General features: G+C 44.9%; 1 protein-coding gene across 2 annotated transcripts in view; it reads right to left on the bottom strand.

Annotated features, from left to right (window-relative positions):
• Nucleotides 1-21,894, bottom strand: part of mecom (MDS1 and EVI1 complex locus) — a 127,346-nt gene extending 105,452 nt beyond the window's left edge. For both annotated transcript variants that reach the window (XM_079272678.1, XM_079272679.1), the window contains exon 1: nucleotides 21,466-21,894. In XM_079272678.1, the coding sequence (XP_079128804.1) occupies nucleotides 21,466-21,502 (37 nt within the window). In that variant the 5' untranslated portion in view covers nucleotides 21,503-21,894. The remainder of the gene's footprint in view (nucleotides 1-21,465) is intronic.
• Nucleotides 21,895-22,514: the final 620 nt, after the last annotated feature.

Below are 22,514 nucleotides of genomic sequence, written 5' to 3'. Positions count from 1 at the left end.
AGGACCAAAGGGGAAAAGGAGCGCCACTCTGCTCCTCACTAATCACTCTGTGACCCTGAGACCACCCCTCCGCTACCCCCTCGCAAGTCTCCTCTTTTCTCCTCATCTCCTGTTTTTTTGGGAGGACTGTGGAGAGGGATGAAGAGCGGAGGAGTGAATCAGGCCGAAGTTCCCCTCTTTATCTCCCAAAGGCAGGGGAATGCCAAGGGGCTGGCGCTTTGGAATCCGCTGTTTTGTCTGTCTCTTGGGGAGAGCATGGGCTGAGTCCACTTGGAGTCTGGAGGGCCCTTCAGCAGACAATGCTGCAGCCCGGGGACAAAGTGAGCCCTTGATGGGGGATCTGTGGAGAGGTGCAGGTGTCTGAGGTGAAGAACGGTCTCTCAGGCCTGACCCACTTATCTCCAGCAGCCCCTGTCCTCTCTTTCACTGTTACCATCCCTGATCACGTTCGTCCAAACGAGAGCTTCTGCAGATTCTTTAAATGTACATTTACTTTGCTATGCTTAGAAATGCCACAAATGTCTGTCAAAACCTATACATGGAATTGGGCAAAGAGACCTTGGTCTACTCGTACGAGGGAGGAAAACGCCTTTGACCCCAGGGCTTCACTCCACATTCCTGGTAATTGCACTCCATCATACTGTGTGCTGGAAAAAGCAAACATCTAAATAAACCCTGTCAACCCGTGTTGTCCATCTGCCTGCAGATAAGATGAAGAAAATAAGGCATGGTCCATAAACACAAACACAGAGGATCACAAATCAGCGGTTGCAGTCACCGCAACCATAAATTAGCCTCGGAACCATTTTTAGCATTTAAGTCAAACAGGGAGAGGACAGTAAAAGGAGTGGACAACCCACTCTTTAAAATCTCATCACTGCTGTCACTGCACCATGAAACAACACTGGGATAACATCTACATGAGCTGGAGACAGAAACAAACAAAGACGTGACCGCTAAAATGCCGGATGGCTTCTGATGGCAGGGCTGGGTTAACCAGCAGCAGAAGAGGCTTCAGTGAAGCACAGGAGAGAGCGAAGGAAAGAACAAGTCACAGCCCCCTAGTGGAAATGTCTCAACTAGCTCCGTGTCAATCCAAACGAAGGGTGATTTCCACAAATGTAAGATGTTTTTTTTTTCTAATCAAAGAGTTGTATTTAAATGTTGTTCTTTGGGGGAATCTTACTTTTGGCACATCAAAAAGTTGATGAAAAAACGAAAATAAATGAGTGTTTTGTTCACAATCTTTTCTCTCTCAATTGGACTTTACCTGTCCTGACATCTTGTGGAATATCTCATGCAGGATAACAAATGAATCCCTCAGATATTCATTCTACAATGCTTTCCCTTTATATTACATGGGCAAGAGCCTCCGGGAAGACATTACCTTTGTACGGGAGCTCCTGCAACATGAAATGACAAATTGACAATGGTGTCGGCTCACAGGAGCCAGCTATGTGCATTATGCTACTCTAACTCTCCTGGTTGAAACAGGCAGGCCCTCTGAAATTTCCACGACCAGATTTATCTTATTTTCCCAACTTATTTTCATATCTATTTCCTTTTCTTTGCGAATTAGGCTGTAAATAAAGCCACCGGGCCTTGTGCATAGTGAAATCAGCTGGAATTGCCACATTAAAGAATGCAGGCGAGGTGTAGCCGGAGCCATCCTCCTGGATTTGGGCAAATTCAGCTGATGCAAAACAAGGAATTAATTTGAGGGGAGCGGCTTGCGTGCTGAGCTTGGCGCTGTGACAAAGATGAATGGCATCATTCCAAGCGAATGGTAATTTCACTTTTTGTGACAGTGCTTTAGAGCAAAAGCGACTCGGGACACACAAAGCATTTGCAATCCCATTGAGGGCCCTTGTTACCTGCCTATCAGACACTGCACATTGTTTACCAATCATCTGATATTGATTGGTTTCAGACTAAAGTTTGAAGATGAATTAGAGTGGGAGAAGGTTAAGTCCTAACCTTGAAAGATTTAGTGTCTATTCAGCCCGCGTGTAGGACTCTCCTCGGCTCACTCTGAGAATAGAGAACTTTTAAATTCAATAGGGGGCGGGAGACACAAAACGTGTCACATTCACCAAGTGAATCCACTGGAAGAAACGCAGAAGAACACCCAAAAAGCATAATCTTTCTCCCCAGTTGATAGAAATGGTAATTTCACGTGTGGGATAATACTTTGAAGCCAAGGCCTCGGTCGGACAGACCGCCTATTTAGGTTAAAGAAGGGGCAACAAAACCGCTCCTTCTTAACGCCTTTGTTCACTTCTCCACTCTTTTAAATGTTTACTGAAAAAGAACCTTCAAATACACTCTCCATCTCCTGCACAATGTGGCACCTATCACTCTTGGGTGCATGGACACATTGTATTGTGTGAATCATTGATATGTCGTGATCATTCCCATGAATCATTTTCTACTTAACATTCAAATTCTCAGGAATCCGATTTCCATCCTCTTGAGTTGGACAAAAACAGTTTGTGAGATAAAAGGACAGTATTTGAATACTGTTACTTTGTTACACAACAGATTGCATGGAAATGGTCGGGAATATCAGCAGAATAGTCAACACCATAGTCAAGATGAAAGTATTCTTTAAACGTAAACCCTTGTTGTTCTGTCTCCGCTTTAGATGGTTCTCTGAAGCTCTTAAAGTCACAATAAATGATAGAGCGCCACAGGACACCCGGAGCTTCCATTTAACATGCTGCACAAGTGATGTTCCTGCAAATTGACCTTCATATTTTTGACATTTTGACAGAGCCAAGAGCATGCTGGTACCAGCATTGGGTCCCTTCAGCTTGTCGGGATGTACCATCTCCCAGCGTGGGGCTGGAGTTCTAAATGGAACACTGGGCCACCCGCCACAGCTGGGCCACAACACTTAACATCCCTCTCCCATCCCCCTCCAGCCGTCAAGCCCTCTGGTCTACTCCGAAGCTCTCCAGCCCACTCGACCTCCCGCCACAAGACAGAATAGGCGCAGGCAGCACTAACCCCACAAGATGCCCAGGTCAGAGATCACATTAAGTGAGTGCATGCATGGCTCGTGGTCTGACAGGGAGAAGAGAGAGCAAAACACCATCCCTGGGCTCATGAAGGGAATCATTCTGTCATGTTTTAAACATCCCTTTACCAACACAGACAGCACTGACGGAAAAAAGCCAAATAAACTAAAACAGCCATATTTGGAAAGGTGATTTAAAAAAAATAAAGACCCCAGTATCACAATTTCAATAAATTTCTGTTTCCAAATCAGACACTTCTACATACTGAATATGCCAGCCCAGCTGTGTTTTTGCATGCTACAAAGACCTGTGTCAATGAAATAGTGCTACTGCAGACAGGAAGTAGACAGAGCTTATGGGTTAGAGGGGGCTGCCGAGGATGCAGGTGTGTCCGTTGTGACACAGAGACGGACGAGCAGACCACGCAGAGGGCAAACAGAACAGGACAGCAGGGCTCAGGGTTTGATGGCTTCTGTAAATCATCCGCAAACTAATATATGGACCACTGGGGGAAACCCACGCGTGCCATGCCCGGAGCAGTGGCAGAGATCAGGGCAGATGTTTCATCACTCAACAAGTGGAGCATGGTGGTAACACTTGCAAGGATTCATTCAGCGGAAACAGCTGAACAAAAAAAAAGCGAGCCGTGAGGTGAAGAACTTTGATGAAAGACCTTTGTTGTTGAATACCTAATGCATGACTTCATCACATGCAAAAAAACTGATTTTCTTCGTTAAAATTTTGTTAATAAGTCACTTTTTCTTCTTGTCTTTTGGCTCACATTGATTTCAGTTTTTTCAAATTACAAACAAAACAAATTTACTCCTACAGGATGTTGATGACACGTAATTGTACATATTATAATCATGATGTTGACCAAGGAACCTGCAGTTTCTTTCTGATACAGGCTATGATAATGCAAGCACACACACACACACACACACAAACACGCACACACACACACACAGGCCTCAAGGCTTAGCTAACCCTCCCAGCCTGGCTGGCCCTCAGCCCTGAATGCGAGCAGCACTTAAACTTTCCCCTTTTCAAACAGCGGAGCACAAAGAGAGGACCACATCAGTGGCCTGCTGATCATCCCCACAGACGGCTGAGCGAGGACAACAGGCAGGTCCCTGGGCACGTCCCCACATAATGTCCCCATGTCCCCCCATCACGCTAGCAATGGGGTTCAGGCCCGTATGCCGCGTATTCGGCGCTCCCTCTCATGTGAGACTAGATAAATGACAATTCTTTCCAGAGAGGCAGTTAGAAGGAGTGGGAGCGGTTGGGGCGAGGGCTGCAGCTGTCCCACTGGCCACGTCCACCCCCTGAATCCCCTAACCACCCACCACCACCACCAGGCCCCCAGCAGCAGGTTTCTCCCTACAGAGGAAGAAAAAAAAAAAAAAAAAAAACACGCTTCATTACGTCCTCTCTCCCAAGAGCAGCTAGGGGCCTTTCAGTGCAGATAAGCCTCTTAGACATGAAGTAGCGCTCAGAGCAGCATTTGAGTGACAGCAGGAAGGTTTAGCCATTCAGTGGACAATGCTCACATTCTCTGGCTTTAATCTAGGAGGCGGACAATGATCTGTTTTTTAAGGCCTCATCTCCTCTGCTTTTCCCACAGCAGCGGTGAGTGGCACAAGGAAGAGAAAAAGAGACAGAGCGGGCCGAGGGCCGGCCCGGAGAGCATGCTGCTATCTCCCAAGGCCTCATGTTCCCTCGACAGTCCAGACTGAGGTGGGACAAGAGGGAGCGAGGTGGTTGGTGGGCGGGAGTAAAGTCGACGGAAGGCGAAGCGCATCAATCACACACACACATACGCACACACACACACATGCATGGGCACAAACAATCACTCTGTGATGGTTGAGTGCGTTTGTGTGACAGACAGGCAGGTGAGAGGCCTGGTGGTGACGTGGCTTAGTGTAGAGCTTTGTCATTCTTATCTGCTCTGACCACTGACATCCATCCCTCCTCGGCCATTGTGTGCGTTTCTATGATGTATTTATACAAACGCTAATGCACGGGCAAAACTGTGGGGGGGGGAGAAGCTAGACAGTGTGAAAAGGTATACAAACAAAATCATTTGTTTTGATTTCATGATACAATGTAACCTCTGCAACCTTCCGGACATGACTGTTTTTTTGATGACACAAATCATTCTATAATGAAAGCAAACCGTGAAAGAATTTGAGAAGAACAGAGTCCTAATTATGTGTGAATACCAGGGTAATTAAATGACTCATTTGATGAGTTGATTGTGATCCATGTCTGCTGGCCTGACCAGACAGACCCATACATATTGTTTTAATGTAAACGTCGAGCTAAGTTCATGTTTTTAATCTCCGGCTTTACAAATAGATTAAAAGAGAGCATTTAGAGATACAGAATACATTTAACATTCGTATCCAGGAGGTGAATGTGTAAGTGCATTTTCAGGGCCAACATGAACAAATAACACAAGCAGGGACTACACTGTGTCAATTTGCCACAGACCTCGTGGATTATTTTAGAATCACCTCACACTTCTGGCTGGTTTGTTTTGCTCCGTGGAGAGTATAAACATCCACACCTCATCTACAATAAACAGACACTGCGTACTACTTAGACAGAGAGGAGCTGAGCTGAAGCCATTCAATATGTGTGTCTGTGTGAACAGGAAGCCGCCATAGGGAAACATGTCCTTCCAGAGAGGTGCCCGTTAAACCCCTTCAGGTTTGACTGAGTCAATCACTGGGCTACTTATTACTATAATTGGATTATTACGACAGTTTAGCCCTCTGTATGCCTACCTGTTTCTAAACATGGCCCTGCAATAACTCTAGCTGGTAACTGTGTGAAGAAAAAAAAAAAAAAGCATTTGGAAGAACTTTCAATGTACATAAAACATGAACTGCGCTGTACAAATGTTGCAAGTCATGTGGTCACTTTTAAAACTATTTGTCGAAAAATGTAAATCACGAGTAGCTGTTTTGCTTTAAATGTGTATTCAGGAAAGAAGTACGGTAAATAATCGAAATAATAACGTTGATACTATCCACGTAACATGAACCAGTATTCAACTGACAAAAGAAAGAAGGTGCTGGCGGCTGCACGTTGAGATGGGGAGTGGCAGCGAGCACACAAAACAGCCAAGAGACGTGGATGAACTTTGGCCTTCTCTAACCACCTCCATATTTGCCTGTAGAGCCCTCAATTCTGACATCTTAATACATTCTGTCTCTCTTTTATACATGTTTCTGCTGTTGAATGAAATCTTATTGAGGAACGCAGAAAACAGCCCAGTATGGATTAGACTTCCATACATTTTTCACATGACACGGTCAGGTTTTGAGCGGACATTACAGGACGCCGGGTTAAGGTTCTTGAGTCTAAATTCAGGTTCGAACATTACTAAGAAAATTGAAATACGACTGTCTTCCATGCAGGCCCAAATAGACAAGAACAGAAACTCAAACCGACAATGACGCAAATCCTCAACACCCATCCGGCATGTCCTCAGCACCTCACCCTTACTTGCCTCCCCTCTCTTAAAGCTTCACTCCCATTAATCTCACACACCTCATCACAATCCCGGCACCTCAACCCCAAAGATCTCATATCCTCCGCACACCTTTACCTCCTCTCTGGGCTCAGCCACAGCTCTGAAATCCAGAACCAATAACTCCCTTGCATGTTCTGGATCACTGAACTTGTTAACAATTCCACCTGCGACTAATGCCACTTCTCGTAACACTAAATCCAAAGTTTTGTCCTTTTTGTGACTCAGAATGACAGACTTTTTTAAATCTTCTCATACCGGCCCACTTTAAAAAAAATATATATTCTCTCTTAATGTAAGGTGTGCTGAGACACCTGGTGTGTGATTGTACATCCTGATGATTTGACTTGACCTGGAGAGAAAAACACATAACAAACAGACACAGCTCTCCAGGAATTGGCAGATCGTTGGCAGACAAGAGGATCTTATGCCTAAAATGTCGGTGTAAATGTATCTAGAAAAGAAGAGAAATAAAGACACAGTCAGGCAGTGAGATAGACATGTCAGAAGACAGACAGACAGAGAGGGAGATTGGGCAATTAGACAAACATACAGAGACATATCGTTCCATTAGACAGAGACTGACATGGCGGCGATTGAGACAATGGGCCCCTTCACTATACTACTGAGTGTTTATGTCCCATGTCAGTCTGCATCACCAGTGTCCCCCTGACTGCTCCCAGCTGACACCCCAACACACACACACACACACACTCTCTCCCTGACCTCCGAGGCTGAACTTGAACATGCACACACACACACACTCCTGCTTTGCTTTCTGTCACATGTCAGCGTATCATGTCCCACGCAGTCTCAACTCTGTATGTGTGTGTGTGTGTGTGTGTATGTGTGTGTGTGAGTGGGAGAAAAAGAGAGATAATGTGAATGTATGTGTGTGTGTGTGTGTGTGTGTGTGTGTGTGTGTGTGCGAGCGAGCGAGCAGAAGAAGATGAATGAATGGGCTTCTGTTGGACTGCTTTTAATGACTTTATTTAGAGATGTTGTGTTTAACGTCAGGAAACACCAGGCATGTATGCCGCCAGCAGCTCAATTCAACCCCTCAAACCCTCCACCTAACCACAATTTCCCATCTTCTGAGCGAGCTATATTGATCTGGTTTACATGCATGGAGCGGAGTAGACCAGGGACTGATACAGTGATGAAGAAGAGGTCTTTCTGTCTGTCCCTTCTACACTTCTCCCTTTCTATCACTCATTCTCTGTTCTCATATTTCCTCCTAAAGCCACAGTCTTCTTCATTGTCTTGCTTTTTCTCCACCCCTCGTTCCCCCTCTTCCTCTCCTCATTTCCCTCCCTCTGCTTTCTGATACCAGTGCATAAAACACACCAAAAGTTTTCACTGGGGCTGGGTAATGAGGCAGACCTTTGACCTCTCCTTGATGACTTCCATACCTGTGCATGTGCAAGAATACGTGCAGTTGTGTGTGTGTGTGTGTGTGTGTGTGTGTGAGTCTGCAGCTGGCGGCTGACAGCGACATGACTAATGAGGGCTCGGGACAGAAATAATAGGTGGGAATTATAACACAAAAAGGGTACAAGCGCAAAGGAAAAGGAAGAACAAATGACAGAGCAATGGACAGGAGGAAAGGAGTATAAAGGAAAGAAAACAAAAGAGCAAAGAAAGTTAAGATTTAGAGAAAGGTTTAAATAAGTAGAAAACTATAGCCTGCAGCCAACACAAGCGTCACAGATAGGAAGTTTGGCAGTGGCTCACGCACACACACATCAACAAAATAAAGAAAAGGTTACATTGAGAACCAGGGTTTCACACGACTCTGTAGACAAGGGTGAACACACGTTATGATGGGTTCACTATCGTGTTACTTAAAGTCACTGTAGTTCACCTATAGTTACTGTAACCCTACGAGATACTGGTGTAAAGGTTTCTCTGTTGAACATATTCTTGTAAATCATTGAACATTCTTGCATTAACCATTCATAAGTAAAAAAGAAATCTTTTTTTTATCCTCACCATCTCATATGTTAATCTCCTGTGTGAAAATAGCATTGCAGCGATCTCTTAATCAGATCCAATGCTAACAACCCTGTTTAAGACATATAATCATACTTGACTAAGTATTACTTATAATCATGAGTAAACAAAACGTGTAGGATTATAGATGCAGTCTGCAGTCAGGTGTGGTACGTTAAACATAGTTTGAACGTTTGAATGGGATACGGCAAAGTGCCAATCTACATCTGTATGTAATGCAGTTTTAGTGCCGCTCATTTATCTGAAATTATGGTCCAAATGACTAATCGTCTCAGTGAGAAAAGGAATCGCAGATACGTTCCTCAAATCTTATGGTCTCAAGTCTTAGAAATAAACCCAAATCGAAGACACTTGATCCTGCAGCGGAAACCAGACTTTGTGGTGCAGCACGACCTGGGCAGCACATTTGGGTGTCTGGCAACACCAGTCTACGACTGTCACACTCGGGGTGAAAGGTCATCATGTGTAGACAGAGCAGAACTTCCTAATTATACATGATAAATGTAATCACACACAGGAAGCATTTCTCGCCACAATTTGCTGGCTTAACCTTGTCAGACGTGCCAGGCTGGCGAGGAAATTGGAGGAGGAAAAAAAGGTGTTTAAGCATCATATCTGAACCATGAGTGTATTTGTTATATTTTAACGGCATGTACATAAAAATACAGGCAAGAATTTAAAATAACTCCACTCCAACCAATGTTCTAGTTTTTTTGCATGGAGCTTTGTGAGCTTGATGACACCGTTAATAAGGACCAGGGAAACCAGTGAGAACCTTTCCATCGGCCTGTGTGTTTTGACAGTGATAGTATCTGTCCTAGACAGATCTCTTCAGTGAACCCTGTACCCCTGCTGGATCAGATCAGTGCCCATAATGGCCTGACTGCTGCCAGAGGGTCTCGACCAACTGACACAAGACACGGCGCCAAGAGAGAAGCAAGACAGATGGACAAATAGACAGGTAGACATTCAGACAGACATCCTGTCTCAAACCACAAATAGATAGAACAATTAAGTCAGGTCTGGTCATTTTCATTTCACTGACCTTCGCCCCTCACCTCCCACACATGTAAGGAGACAAATTACTACTGCAGTTGGGTTTGACCAACAGCTCCAACGCGGGAGAACATGCAACGTGAAGGCTGAGACAGTGGACATAAATCATACCTGTATTTGATCTGTGGGGCTCTGGGCGGGGCCGATGTGACAGAGCATGCATCCCATGTCTTCTGAACCCTCTAGGGCTGAAATGGGTCAAATATTTTGCAGGGTGGTACATGAATCTGGGGCCAACTGTGTTTTGCCTTTAAAATGAGATTCAACATTTACAAAATAAACCAAATATGAAATTTTAAAAGATTTCAATTGTCCAATAATGCTGAAAGCAGGAGAGGCGATTCAAACAACAAATTGTGACAGTGCTTTTCAACAAAGTCTTACTGACAACAAATCTGTGGCTCCTATAATGCTGTTTTATCACCGGCTAAAATAAGTAAAAAGTCATAAAGAAACAGAATCCTGCTGGCCCTGTGGATCTCTTGTATCTCAGAGCCATGTTAACGATGCTTATGCCTGCTTGCTATAGTAGTATACAGTCTGTTCCATTTCAAAAGGTATATACGGTACCATGTACATGTCATTGGCTGGGGAGCAGTACCACTTTACAAGTCGCATGCACTGCACAAACATTCAACAATGCTTATTCCACAAAAAACATTACCAAAATTATACAGCATCATTCTCTGGTGTCCCGAGGGAGATTACTATGTTACATCAGGAAGTGCCCTTCAAAGTTTCCACCATTGTAATTGTACGGTTTACAGCCAGACTTTGTTTTCTGCCTTCCAGGGCCAGCTTTAAACCCCAAGAGGTGGCCAGTCTCCGGGCTAGACAAAATCACAATTGCATTGACACCCAAAGAGCGTTTCATCCGAGCCAGCAGGGCCCCGTGGTCCAGGACACCTGTAATAGAGTTTCCCCTCTCACAGACGCAAACACATTTTAACTCCCATCGTATAGAGGGTTTACCTGCTCCTGCCTGCATTGAACTATGCGCCTGCAACTGATCAAATCAGGCCAAACTAATTGCATTTGTTGAGAGAAGGATCAAATGCTGGCGTCCACAAAAAACATATTAGCAGCCTGATCTACAGAGAAAATCCTCGGCATAGTGTTAGTATTGGATTAACTAAAGTAACAGAGAGAGGAGGATGTGTAGAAATCCAAACTGACGCCTTCCCTCTGCTCTCCTTGCTGCACTGCTTCTCTGCGCACTGAGGAATTACCACGATCGTATGCAAGTTAGGAAATAGATGGAGGGAAAACACTCGCATTCAAAGCGATGTATTGGATTACTGTGAATTCAGTTACAGAGATGCTGCATGCCAATCTCAACATTGAAGTACATGGTAGCTACGGATGAAAAGATAATTCATCTTCTGAACTATTACACCCTTGGATAACAGAGAACTTTTGAAGACTTTCTCATGTTCATCTAAAACCGATCTGAACAAATCAACACTTATGTCCATTATTCTCACCATGGAATACATGAAAACGATCAAATTCAAACATTTGGTAATGGGAAAGGGAGGTATATTTTGTTCTGTTTGTTATTCAAATAAACAGAGACAGAGATGTCTGGGATGAACTGGTGTGTGAAACTCAGGGGAGAAAGAGAGTGAGAGAGTATGGGAGACAGAGAGAGAGAAAGAGAGAGAGACTTAGGGGCCTGACTGTCCGGCAGACAGGCAGGCAGATGGACAGGAACTTGGCATTAGGGAATATGATTCTGCCAGAGAGTGATCCATAAAGACTGGAGGAGGTCGAAGGGCACACTCTCTATAATGACTCATCATCACTCAGTGTTGTCCACGCTGGGATGGCCTGGTTGTGGGGTGTGTGTGTGTGTGTGTGTCTGGGAGAGAGGGCCAGTGGATCTGCTGAGAGATAGTGCAGAATAAACGACCAGTTCTGCTATGCTAGGCCTCTGGGGAGAAATGAGAGATCTGACTGTTGTTTTATCAGAGCCCTGGCCAAATACTGCCACAACATCAATTAATCCCTTCATCAACATAAAAAAAAAAAAAAAAAACATGGGTGAGAAGGTGAAAACTACATTCACCGAGTTATGAAAGCATATATGGAATTCCTTCCGTTAGAGGGAGACTGCGTTTGACTTCTGGGTAAACGCCACGGGACGGACTTCGTCATGGCAGCCGTTCCCGTGGCAACGCGGCGGGCAGCCGATGCGGGTCCGAAGGGGAGTTGTGAACTGATTTTTTTTTTTTTTATTCACAGCCGGTCATTACTTTTACGACAGCGCAACCCGGACTGACCACTAAAAGGGCGGCGCAGACTGCCAACACCTTGTACATGGAATTCATAAAACAATGCCTCACACTAAATTCCCCTGCTGCATTCTCAATCAAGCTGCTATGGCAATGACTGTGTCTGTGCGCATTTATGTGGTGTGCATGTGCAAGGGGCCATATTTTTTGTTGTGCGGCATCAGATGAATATCTCCATTTCTTGGCAGTTGACAGCCTGTTTGTCATCCACTCCACAACCAAGAACTGACCTTCAGCATCGTAACTACCTTTATCCTGCCATACCTCTCCTCTCCCCTCCCTTCACCCTACATCTCCATCGCCTCTCTCGCCCTCCATCTTTCTCAACCCCTACCTCCTTCTACTTCTCCCTCGCTTTTTTTGCACTCCCTCCCTCTACAGCCTTTGTCATTGATCGCTGATGCGATTGGCTGCCTCCATGCTCAGTAATGACCTGCCCTGGTAACCAGCCGGCTGCTCCACTCGGCCCCTCGTAGATTGAACTGTCAGATGGCAGCGATTAATGGCCGGGCAGAGAGACACAGACTCACACCTGCAGTGTCCCACCATGCACTGCCATGCCAATGCGCTGTCCCATCCCAGCTCAGCAGGTACATGTCCGTGTGTATACAAGTGTGTTGGGTCCAAATCCCTTGGAAGGATGGATAAATATTCAAACATGTGTAGGTGCACGTGTTTATGGGTGCGTATAAATCTTCGCATTCATAAATGTATTACTGCCCCTGAGGGTATATGCGTGCATTCTTCCCTGCTGCAGTGGCTGATGGGAAGTTATGGCGGGAGGGAGAGTCAGACTGGCAAAAAAAGGCAGGAGAAAGGACACGAAGAATGGCGATCAATAAAAATAATGATGAAAATGTAAACTGTAGAATCTTACGCAAAAAGACTGTCAAAACAATGAAAGCTGATAATAAAAATCCAAAAACGAAATCCCTAACACACAGTATACACCAGTAATGACACACAATTCATTTGGGACCTGGAAAAGTAGAAAAAGTTGTCAATTCCGCCAAATCAGAAAATAACTGAACTAACCACAAGTCGCTCCACTACTTAAATGACAGCATGTCATCATTATGTGTCTGCAGTGCTGCACTTTGTTGCCCCCTGCTCTTCCTTATTACTATGTTAGTTATGATTGCACCAGTAATCATTCACTTATTCTACTGTTCGCACTTGAGACACTCTGCGCGAGAGAATCAGAATAAATGCCTAAAATGTTAACATATGTTACTTCCTCAAACAGAGATGAGTGGGGTGTTTGGTCTGGTCTCGCTCTGTCTGTCTGTTGAGCCGAGCACTGCAGGCCCACGCGGCTGTCCCGTGTTGTACTTGGCTGGCCGTCTGCTAACTGTCAGCGCAGTATCTCCTTACGCTGATGAATGGGAAGTTTCCAGACCTTTTCCCCAAAGCTTTCATTCCCTTGTTCCAACGCTTTATCCAGAGGAATGGGCCGAGAAAACAAGGGCTCCTCTGCCTGCCCACCAGCCTCCCTCTAGGGGAGTGCCATTGTCGAGACAGGCATGGAGGCTAAATTTAAAACGCTCCCTTCTAAGGGGGAGAAAGAGAGATGGAGCCAGGGAGGTAGATAAAGAGGGGAAATAGACAAAACACAGTAGAAGAAAGACAAATGAGAAACACAAGAGATTTGGTGGGAGAAAAAGAAAGAAACTGAAAGAGAAAAAACAGAGAGAGACAGAAGATGGAAGGAGCATATTCCTCTGAACAGTGAACATGTGAATATCAGGCCAGTAGGGGTTTGGCGTGTTGTGTGAAACGGAGATAAAATCGATTAGCTTGTCCACTGACCCAGTGAGCAGCGGGGGCCCCCATTGCCCGAGTCCTGCCACAGCCCTGACAGAGACATCCAGGCCCCGGGGTCCCTCGGGGTCCCTTCTGGACACTGAGGTGAACAAAGTGGTGCCCTCCTGTCAAACTAAAGCCCTCAAGCACCAGCAAAACAACAAACCATGCTGCAATGCTTCGTTGCTCTCTGATTCCACAGGAGACAGAAACGATGTAGTGTGAGCTACATAGCTACAAAGAGGACACTGTGTGTAAGAGCTGGTGCTCAAAACACAGAGCGCAGGTTTAAAGGGAAATACCGTCAGTTCATTACCAATTTCAGCCAACTGAAATCAGCTCAGATTTATGAAAATATAAGCTATTTTAGTTTTATTTAAGTATTTTAAACGTTAATTATTGAACCCTATCTCTCATAAAAGACTGACTGAATAAGAGCTGAAGTTGATAGAATAAGCTGTTAGTAGTTATTGAGTTGTTACGAAGAGCTTGACAAGGCAGTAAAAACATGAGTTTGATCCCCAATTCATAAAGTGTTTCCCCACTTTGATATTGATTAAAACTCTTTGAGAAACGAACACGCTCTTTTGATTTGAGGAGGAATATCAGCTCATTCGAGGCATTTCAGAAATCCACCTCCGACACTCACCACTTCCTGTCATCCAAAGAAAAACACTACAGTTTTTAGAGATGCCATCAATATGTTATTGATAACAATTCGGGCATTGTTGATGATTCCAAAAATTAGGTATTTCTTATAAAATTCTAAACACATTGGCCTGACTCCCACCTGTTGACGGGCCCTGAAGCCTCTCCCTATTATCATTTCAGCGCTCTGTTTTCCTCACATGATTTCCTCTGTCAGATCACTGGATGAGGAGCACCTCTTTGATTCCTGGCTCATTGTAGTGTATCTGACCCTGGAGGTCGCAGAGTGGAAAGAAGTGGATGTGTCACCACGGAGCTCTTCTCTGTGTTAGAATAATATTTCTACGGTGCATTTAGGATGCTAACGCTAATCAAAACAGGACATCCTGAGGACGGCCGTGCTCTCTCTTCCCTGGCCCCACTCACCGACCGCTTCATGTTTTTGTGTTTGTGGTGGAGCGACAATCCCAGGAAGCCGCGAGAAGGGTTCATCAAAGCTCTGAGCGGGGGGCCCCGGCTGCAGGATCGCTGGAATGCGGCGTGGAAAGGAATCTCTACTGTCCTATTGTTCCCTCGTTTCCTCGGTCTCATCACACGCCGGCACGTCCAGTTCACTTACAGGTAAGAAGCGCTAATCAGCCCTGCATTCCTTTCCACTGCCGCATTCTTTCCTCTGCTGCGACCCCGGCTGACCAACAACACTTGTGCACGCACCGAAGGTGCACGGATTAATCAGACGCACGCATAAACACGGAGGGGAAGTCATCAAGACAGATCGCTGAGGACAGGGACGTGGTGTTTCCTTTTCTCAGACAAGGGATTGGAAGAGGAACAGTGAGGTGAACATTGATGATGCGTGCCACACTAATAGTGGAAAGATGATCTGCATCCCAAAAGCTGCATGGGCTCTTGGAACTAAGAGATGTCTCAATATGATGAGAGACAATTCAATGAGAAGATTTAGAAAATCTGGTCGTTCTTATTTTCTAATCTTTAAGATGATTGACCTTAATGTCCCTAACTTTGAGTTCACAGCTTGTCGTGACTTTTCCTCTTTGTGTCTCTCACGAACAATCACTGCTTCAGCCCTGCAACACAGGCGAGACAGCTGCTATCAGATCCAATCAGGTGAATGCGGTGCAGCGCAAACTTCATCAGGAAGGCCCCCGGCTTTGATCACATCTCCCACCCTCATCCCTCCCGTCCTGCAGGGGGTGAGAGGTCACTGCTTAATGAGCTTCAGGGTGGAGAGTGGGGGTGCTTGTTGTGGCAGGGATGAAAGGTGTACAGGACTCACACACACATAGCACACAAACACATAAACGTACACACCTGACTTATACTCCAGCCTGTCCTTCCCCTTTTCAGCGACAGATGGGCATGACCCCATGCCCCGTTTCGCCACTGTTAATCAGAAATGACTTTCCTCCTCTCCCTCCCTCCCTCCCTTCCTCCCTCCCTTCCTCCCTCACTCCTTCCATCCCTTGGGCCAGCCTGCTCCACCCAGGGAGATCCCCCAGCAGTGCTGGAACACGCTGTTATCACCACATTCACAAAGCGATTGTTGGGTAATTCCTGTTTATAGCTATGTGCTCTCTCCAGTGTGTAAGAGTAAAACACACACTGTTCCCTCTGTCAACCCTCGATGACAGTGATTAAAAAGAATGTCCACAGGCAAACACTTTAGCGTACATGCTATTGTACAAAGATAATTACAAATAATTCAAAAGGACTTTGCTGATATCTAAAATAAGTTAAAAGGGTCATTACAATTTGGGCAACTGCAATGAACTCGGTGAGACATTTCATGGAGCCATTTATTCCTATCCGGTGATACTGTGAAATATTTAAAAAATGAAATGATCACACTGCAGCTTGTGATCTGACGCGCAGACATAACATCATGTCTGCAGTCTGCAGCACACAAAGATTGGCAGCTAGAATAAAGTCATATCTAGCCTCTTGTTTCGTCTTTCTCCTCATAAAAGCATTCGACAATGTGGTAAAGTGTCTTCGGGTATAGTTAGCTGATGTGAGACACGGGGGCCAGAGTGTCGGGCCCCGTTTCCACCACCTGCTTCAGGTAATTGATTGGAGTATAAAATGATTGAGTTTCTTTAATTAGCTAACGGACATCTCTTCTCGAAGCACGCCGAGAAGCGCTAGCTTCACACCGCCTCATTAATAGCCCGGGCAAAGCGCACCATCAGCAATCTGTTGACATTATAACTCCTCGGACATCATAACGACACAAATCAGTTTGATGTCTGTGGGTAAACTTTTCAACTCAGCAAAAATGCCATTTATCTCAGACCAATTTGTGATGAGAAAATGGCGGCATGTCACACGTTTGACGACTGCGCTGTGCACTCTGCGGAGCGCTTTTGTTTTGTGCATACGCACTAAAACTCGCACACACTCAGCTCCTTCAAATAAGCACATACACTCATGCTCACCTCCCCTAAACACACACACACAATCTATAAAAATATGCTTAGCTTGGGACTGCGCTGTTGATAATGACCTCAGCTTTGGCACCGTACTGGGCCAGACCAGACTGCCGACAGACTGGAGGCTTTTGTGTGGACTCCCTATCTCTAACTCCATGACCTTTACGTGAGAGAAGAAAGCAGAAATGCCTTTTCTTTTCTTTTTTTGTTTTTTATTTAGAAGGGGTAAGGCTCGCTCATTGTTCTGTGTTGGTACTGTTTCCCTGTAGTAAACACACAGCGGTTCCCAGGCTTGACATGTTGCTGCACACCCTCCACCCTCCCTCCATCCATCCCTTGGTGTTCCCACACTGCCCCGTCTGGGTCGCCGCACCACACCACCCCCCAGCAACACACACACACACATACACACCACCATTTAAATACAATCATTACTGCCTCACCCATAAGCGCAACAACACATTCTCACTCGGACCAGCATTCAAATGCTCGTCTGCTTTAATGCGTGATGAAATGCTCCACATACATGATGGACTGAGAGGAAGGAGAGCGGGTAGTGCAGCTGAACAAGAGGGAGTAGAGATGGGAGAGAAGCCCCTGGGGCAGGGCCGTTGCATCAGGGCCTGAGAGGGGAGCCGTGACGGGGCCTGGAGGCTCCCTAGTTACTTGGGACAGGGGCCATCCTTCAAGCGGGTGACAACAGTGCATAAACAAACCGCTAACCTCATCAGCTTTCTGTTTACAGCCATGAGATCTCCATCGTAAGAAAGGAGGAAAGTGGACGACATGTCAGACAGATGGGGGGCGTTGATAGATGAGAGGGCCTGGGTCACCTGCCCCCCGCCACCCCAAAATCACCAACACACACACAGACAGACGCACACTTGTACCTCAAAACACAACTGATACACCCACAAAGGCTGCGTGTGCGTGAGCATACGTGTCTGTGAAATGCTTTACACCTGGTTCGACAAGCATTTAGCCGCTTTCCTATTATAAGCGATACATCCATTTGTTCATTAATGTGCTTGTTCACAGTTTTGCCCCTCTGTAGACTGATCACATAATCGCTACACATCCACGACTCTGAAGTAGAAAAACTGTCGCCTTTGAAAAGCGACTGACAAAGAGCTTTGAGGCCTATTCACGCAAGTATTTCATGTGACTTCAAGTTTAAGTGGGCATTTTATACGCACACTTTCATCAAAAGCAAACATATAAACTGCCGGAAAAAAAATGTGCAGCAAAGGATTTAATCTTACGAGGCCAGAAAATAAATGACTAAAATCTTGTTGTAAAGTGAACCGGATGAAGTTGTAAAGTACTTTCTTTCTTCCCCTTAATACAAACCAAGTAGCCTAATTCTACATTCATTCCTGAAGTACTTGACCTTGCCTCAGTAATCTGCCCAATTCTGCTTTTAAGATATGCCTCAAACTACTGACTGATGTGGTAGTGGGCTATGATTTGATATGAATTCACTCAATGCAGCTTTAATAAAATGAAACCAATAATTAAATAATAAGATAAATTAGCTATATTGCAATTTATTTGCATTAGAAAACAAGTTCAAAGCAACGATTAACAAAAGCGTCAGACAACAGCTCTGCCGTGGGCCCCTGTGATTCTTGACCCAGTCCATTACTGAAGGAGATATGGAACATTTGTATGCGGCGCTTTGGCACCAAGCGGAGCGCTGCCAAAGAGCACCGCTCCGGGACAACAAGGGCCGTTTAATGGGGTCTCTATTTCACTTTCCTCGCGCCGGCCCGCTCCCTGCACCTTTTAAATGGGCCGATCTATTAACCGTTTTAATGAGCTCCGCCAGACAAACGCGAGATGCATGGCCCATTGCACACTGTGAGGAGGACGACGCACTTCTCAGCTGCGGAGAGGAGCCGCTGACAGACAGCGAGACACCGAGGCGCGCGAGGCCTCTCTCTCTCTCTCTCTCCCTCTTCGCTCAAGCACGCACGCACGCAAACACGCAGAGCTTCTCGCGTGCCGATCGGTCGTGCCAATGAGCAAGCTTTGCATCTAAAAAGGCATATGAGCCATATTGTTAGAAACAGGCGGATCAATGAGTGACGACTGACTAAATATTGTGGGAAATGTGAAAAATGATTATCAAGTGGACAAGTGTGTGCACAGACTGGATATGAACGATGCATTGCCACTTGTTAAGCTTCCAAATTATTTTCATGGAACTTTCCTTCAGATCCCTCTATATATCCTTTACACTGCGTTAAACAATAGATTTAAACATACAGAGGTCTGTAAATCGCAATATCACGATAGGTGGATTATGTGATTCATCGTAATTGTTCCGAACAAATTATATCAAACATGTCTAAACACATTGTAATCAAGTTTCTTTTTATTGAGAGACAAATATGCTAAGCGGACCTTTAATTAATTAGACTTACACCAAGCTAGTTTGGATCATCAAAGCCCCCCCCCCCCCCCCCCTCCTGTAGCCCACAATTCACCGCGGGGTGCGGCCTGCACGCCTTGGCTATACTTAGTTGGGAAGCAAAAGCGAGTTTTTGTGGCGCACCGCATTACATCTGGACGTGCGGACTAATCAGTCAACCTCCATCAATCACTCTTACGTTTACCACCTCTCCATCACCTCCTCTACATCCACCCCCTTTTTTTTTTTTTTTTTTTTAAATCACACGACTGTTCTGCAAGGAGGCCCCCGTACATGCCCGTTTTAACACGACTTCTCCGGACAGGCGGGAGGCACACACTGAACGCATTTACCAGCATTGCTCTTATGAGGGGTCTGGGAATTTAAATATTCACTGTTGACACTGTGCAGACATGGCTGGGGGCCAGAGCGGGCCAGCTACTCTGGGGACACAGAACCCCCCCCCCCCCCCCCCCCGATTCTGACTGAGGATGTAGACATCTCCGTCTTCCATCTCGAGAATAATAATCATTACACGAGCAATTAATACTCCTGTATTCAAAATAATGTATTTAATGGTTTGCAAGATATACGTCGATGCAGTTGTTACTTGTTCCTTTTTTGCTTCTATAATAAGATGTTCTAAAAAAAAGTGTTGTGTTGCACAGTAAAAAGAGACTTGGGGGGCCGCTAGGAGGAGAATCAAGTGTTTTATTTTCTGTTGTTGAGTATGATGACTGTGTGTGTGTCTTATCAATGTTACAGTATTTTCTAAAAATTGGATAGAATCACAACAGCTCTATCCACATTTGCTCTGTTGATTAACTTCACCAGGATGTCTGTATTAGCATGTGCTCGTGTGAAGTAAACCATTTAAATAGGAACTTGCTCTTAACCTTATTATATGCCCTTACGACGACGTGCATCAACTTCATCATCACCTGCTGCTTATTGGCGTCAACTGTTCAAATACTTTAGCTTGTCTGCAATTGGCTGCAGCTGATAAACCATTTTGTTTGCATTGCCGATATTGTTGTATGCAAAAAATACAGGTCTATATGCAAAACGACATATATGAACACACTGAAGTGACTGAAACTCGCATGGAAATCAAATAAAATGTTGTTTTGCCTATTTTTTTCCAAAAGGTCTGCAACACAATTCTAGATGCATGGTGTGCGTTTTGCAATGAGAGGAACCTCAACAATTAAAAGGCAGCGTTCAAAACTCAATCGAAAGGCAACAGAGCACAGGAATTTATGCAGAACATTAATAAAAAATGTAAAAAAAAAAAAAACACGTAGAATAAAGCTTGAGAGCTTTAGAAAAAAATATATAATTCTTGATAATTTATTGTAGCAAATCAATGCATGAATAGCCATATCAATCAACTCCTTGCATACATTCTGAAAGTTGATTGGGTCCAAGTAATTAAATCGATTTAATGACAAGAGTGATATTACACTTAATTTATTCGAACTCAATGGACATTTTAAGTTATCATTTTATCCTAAATACAACAGAGTAAGAAGTCTGCCTCGTGCAATCATTAAACAGCACGGAGTGTAAAGTCTGTAAACTAAAACACTCGTGCTTCAAAATAATTAAAAACATATCATTTTGTTTTTGTTTTTTCAGAGTGACATATTTTACAATCAACACAGATCACACATTAACAGCTCGGAATGAACTGCATGACTCACAAACACAAAGAGTTACGAACAAGACCCCTGCAGCATATACCGTGCCTGTTTAAATCCTCGTTTTCTCCTGATTCCCCCTCCATCAAACTGCCTTTTCCAAGTTGCTCCCAGCGAGCTGAAGTCACCGGCAGCCCGCAGCAGCAGCGTGCAAGCAATCGCAATACAAGTGCCGATGAACGGGACGTGGGTTTTTTTTAGCCTACATCAGGCTACACTACAGCGCCCACTACATGCAACGAGCGATTCCGATGCTGGAGCGGACGCCCTGCAGAAAGTTCTTCCATCGCTGCCTAAACTTTAAAGTTCACGCTCTTCTCGAGAGAGCGTTTAATTCTTTTCCTCGCGAGAATATCATCGGTTTTGACACTCTTGACAGGGGAAAGAGCGGATTCTGGTTTGCTGGCGGAGTAGGAAATCGTTTTACAGAAACTATTAATAAACGCGGTGATAACAGCGACAGTCGATAGGTATAAAAGATGGCATGTTTCAAAAGGGAAAAAAGAAAGGGATGTTGCACCTACTCGTGGCCAGTTTCCGTGCCCTGCCTTTGGACCTCATGGTGCCAGTCTCTCGGCGTGGGTTTGTTTGGATTTTTTCTTGGATCTTTTTTTCCTCCTTTTTGTTTTTTCTCTCTCCTTTTTCTCTGGGTTTCTCAATCCAAACGCGCTATCTCTCCAGCATTGTCAGTCTGGACACCTTCGCACATGCGCACAGCTCGAGATCTGCCGGCAGCAAGTGCCAGAAAAAGTTTGGGACGATTTATCACTTTGATATCAAGCTGATCTGGTCGAGATGGGTGTGAATCGTGGACATCTCTCCCGTTTCGTGTCAAGAGTTTCCGACGATCACAAAGCGAGAAAGCAGGGAAACACTGCAAAAAAAAAAAGGAAAAAAAATGCCCGACGTCGTTGAAGCCTCAGAGTCAGTCCTGTTGTTTATCTGACACGTGAGGAACTTTTCTAAACGAGATGCGTCCAGCGCAGCGTTGACTTATTTCAGGACTTATACCTCGGAACTATTTATTTCAAATGAAGGCAGAACAGGACAACACGATTAGTCAGATTGGACAAAAGTCTTCTCACAAGGCAAAAACAAGTTACAAAGCAATGCAATAAAGATCTGTCGATCTTTTTCAAAAGGAAAAAAAAAATAAGTTCTACAATGAGCAGCAAATGAAAAGCTTTCGATGGATATTTTGTTTTTGTAAGTGCAGCACGCCGGATCTACAAGAGTGTCGAGGACATTCATCATAACGATCTTTACAGTGCACCTTTTCTCTTTAGGTGAAGTCACATTAATCAACGTTCACTTGAATTACCAATGCTGGAAATAGTCATTAAAGATTTTATATATTTTTATTGTGTTTTGACCATTATACCGAGCACTGGAAAATGAATGAAACCCCCCCCCCCCCCCCCCCCCCCTCTCTCTCCCGCTTGGGCACCCGACTGACAGCTCTAATATGAGAGTGCCCAGGTTCTTTCCTCTCTCTCTCTCTCGCTTTGTGCTGATAATTATTAATATGTTAAGTGCTTAGAATTAATGCCTGTTTGAGACGTTTCTGTTGCAG

Source organism: Melanostigma gelatinosum, assembly GCF_949748355.1.
Source record: "Melanostigma gelatinosum genome assembly, chromosome: 7".
Taxonomy (NCBI): domain Eukaryota; kingdom Metazoa; phylum Chordata; class Actinopteri; order Perciformes; family Zoarcidae; genus Melanostigma; species Melanostigma gelatinosum.
Note: the sequence above shows the minus strand (reverse complement) of the source record. Positions and strands in the feature narration are given on the sequence as shown.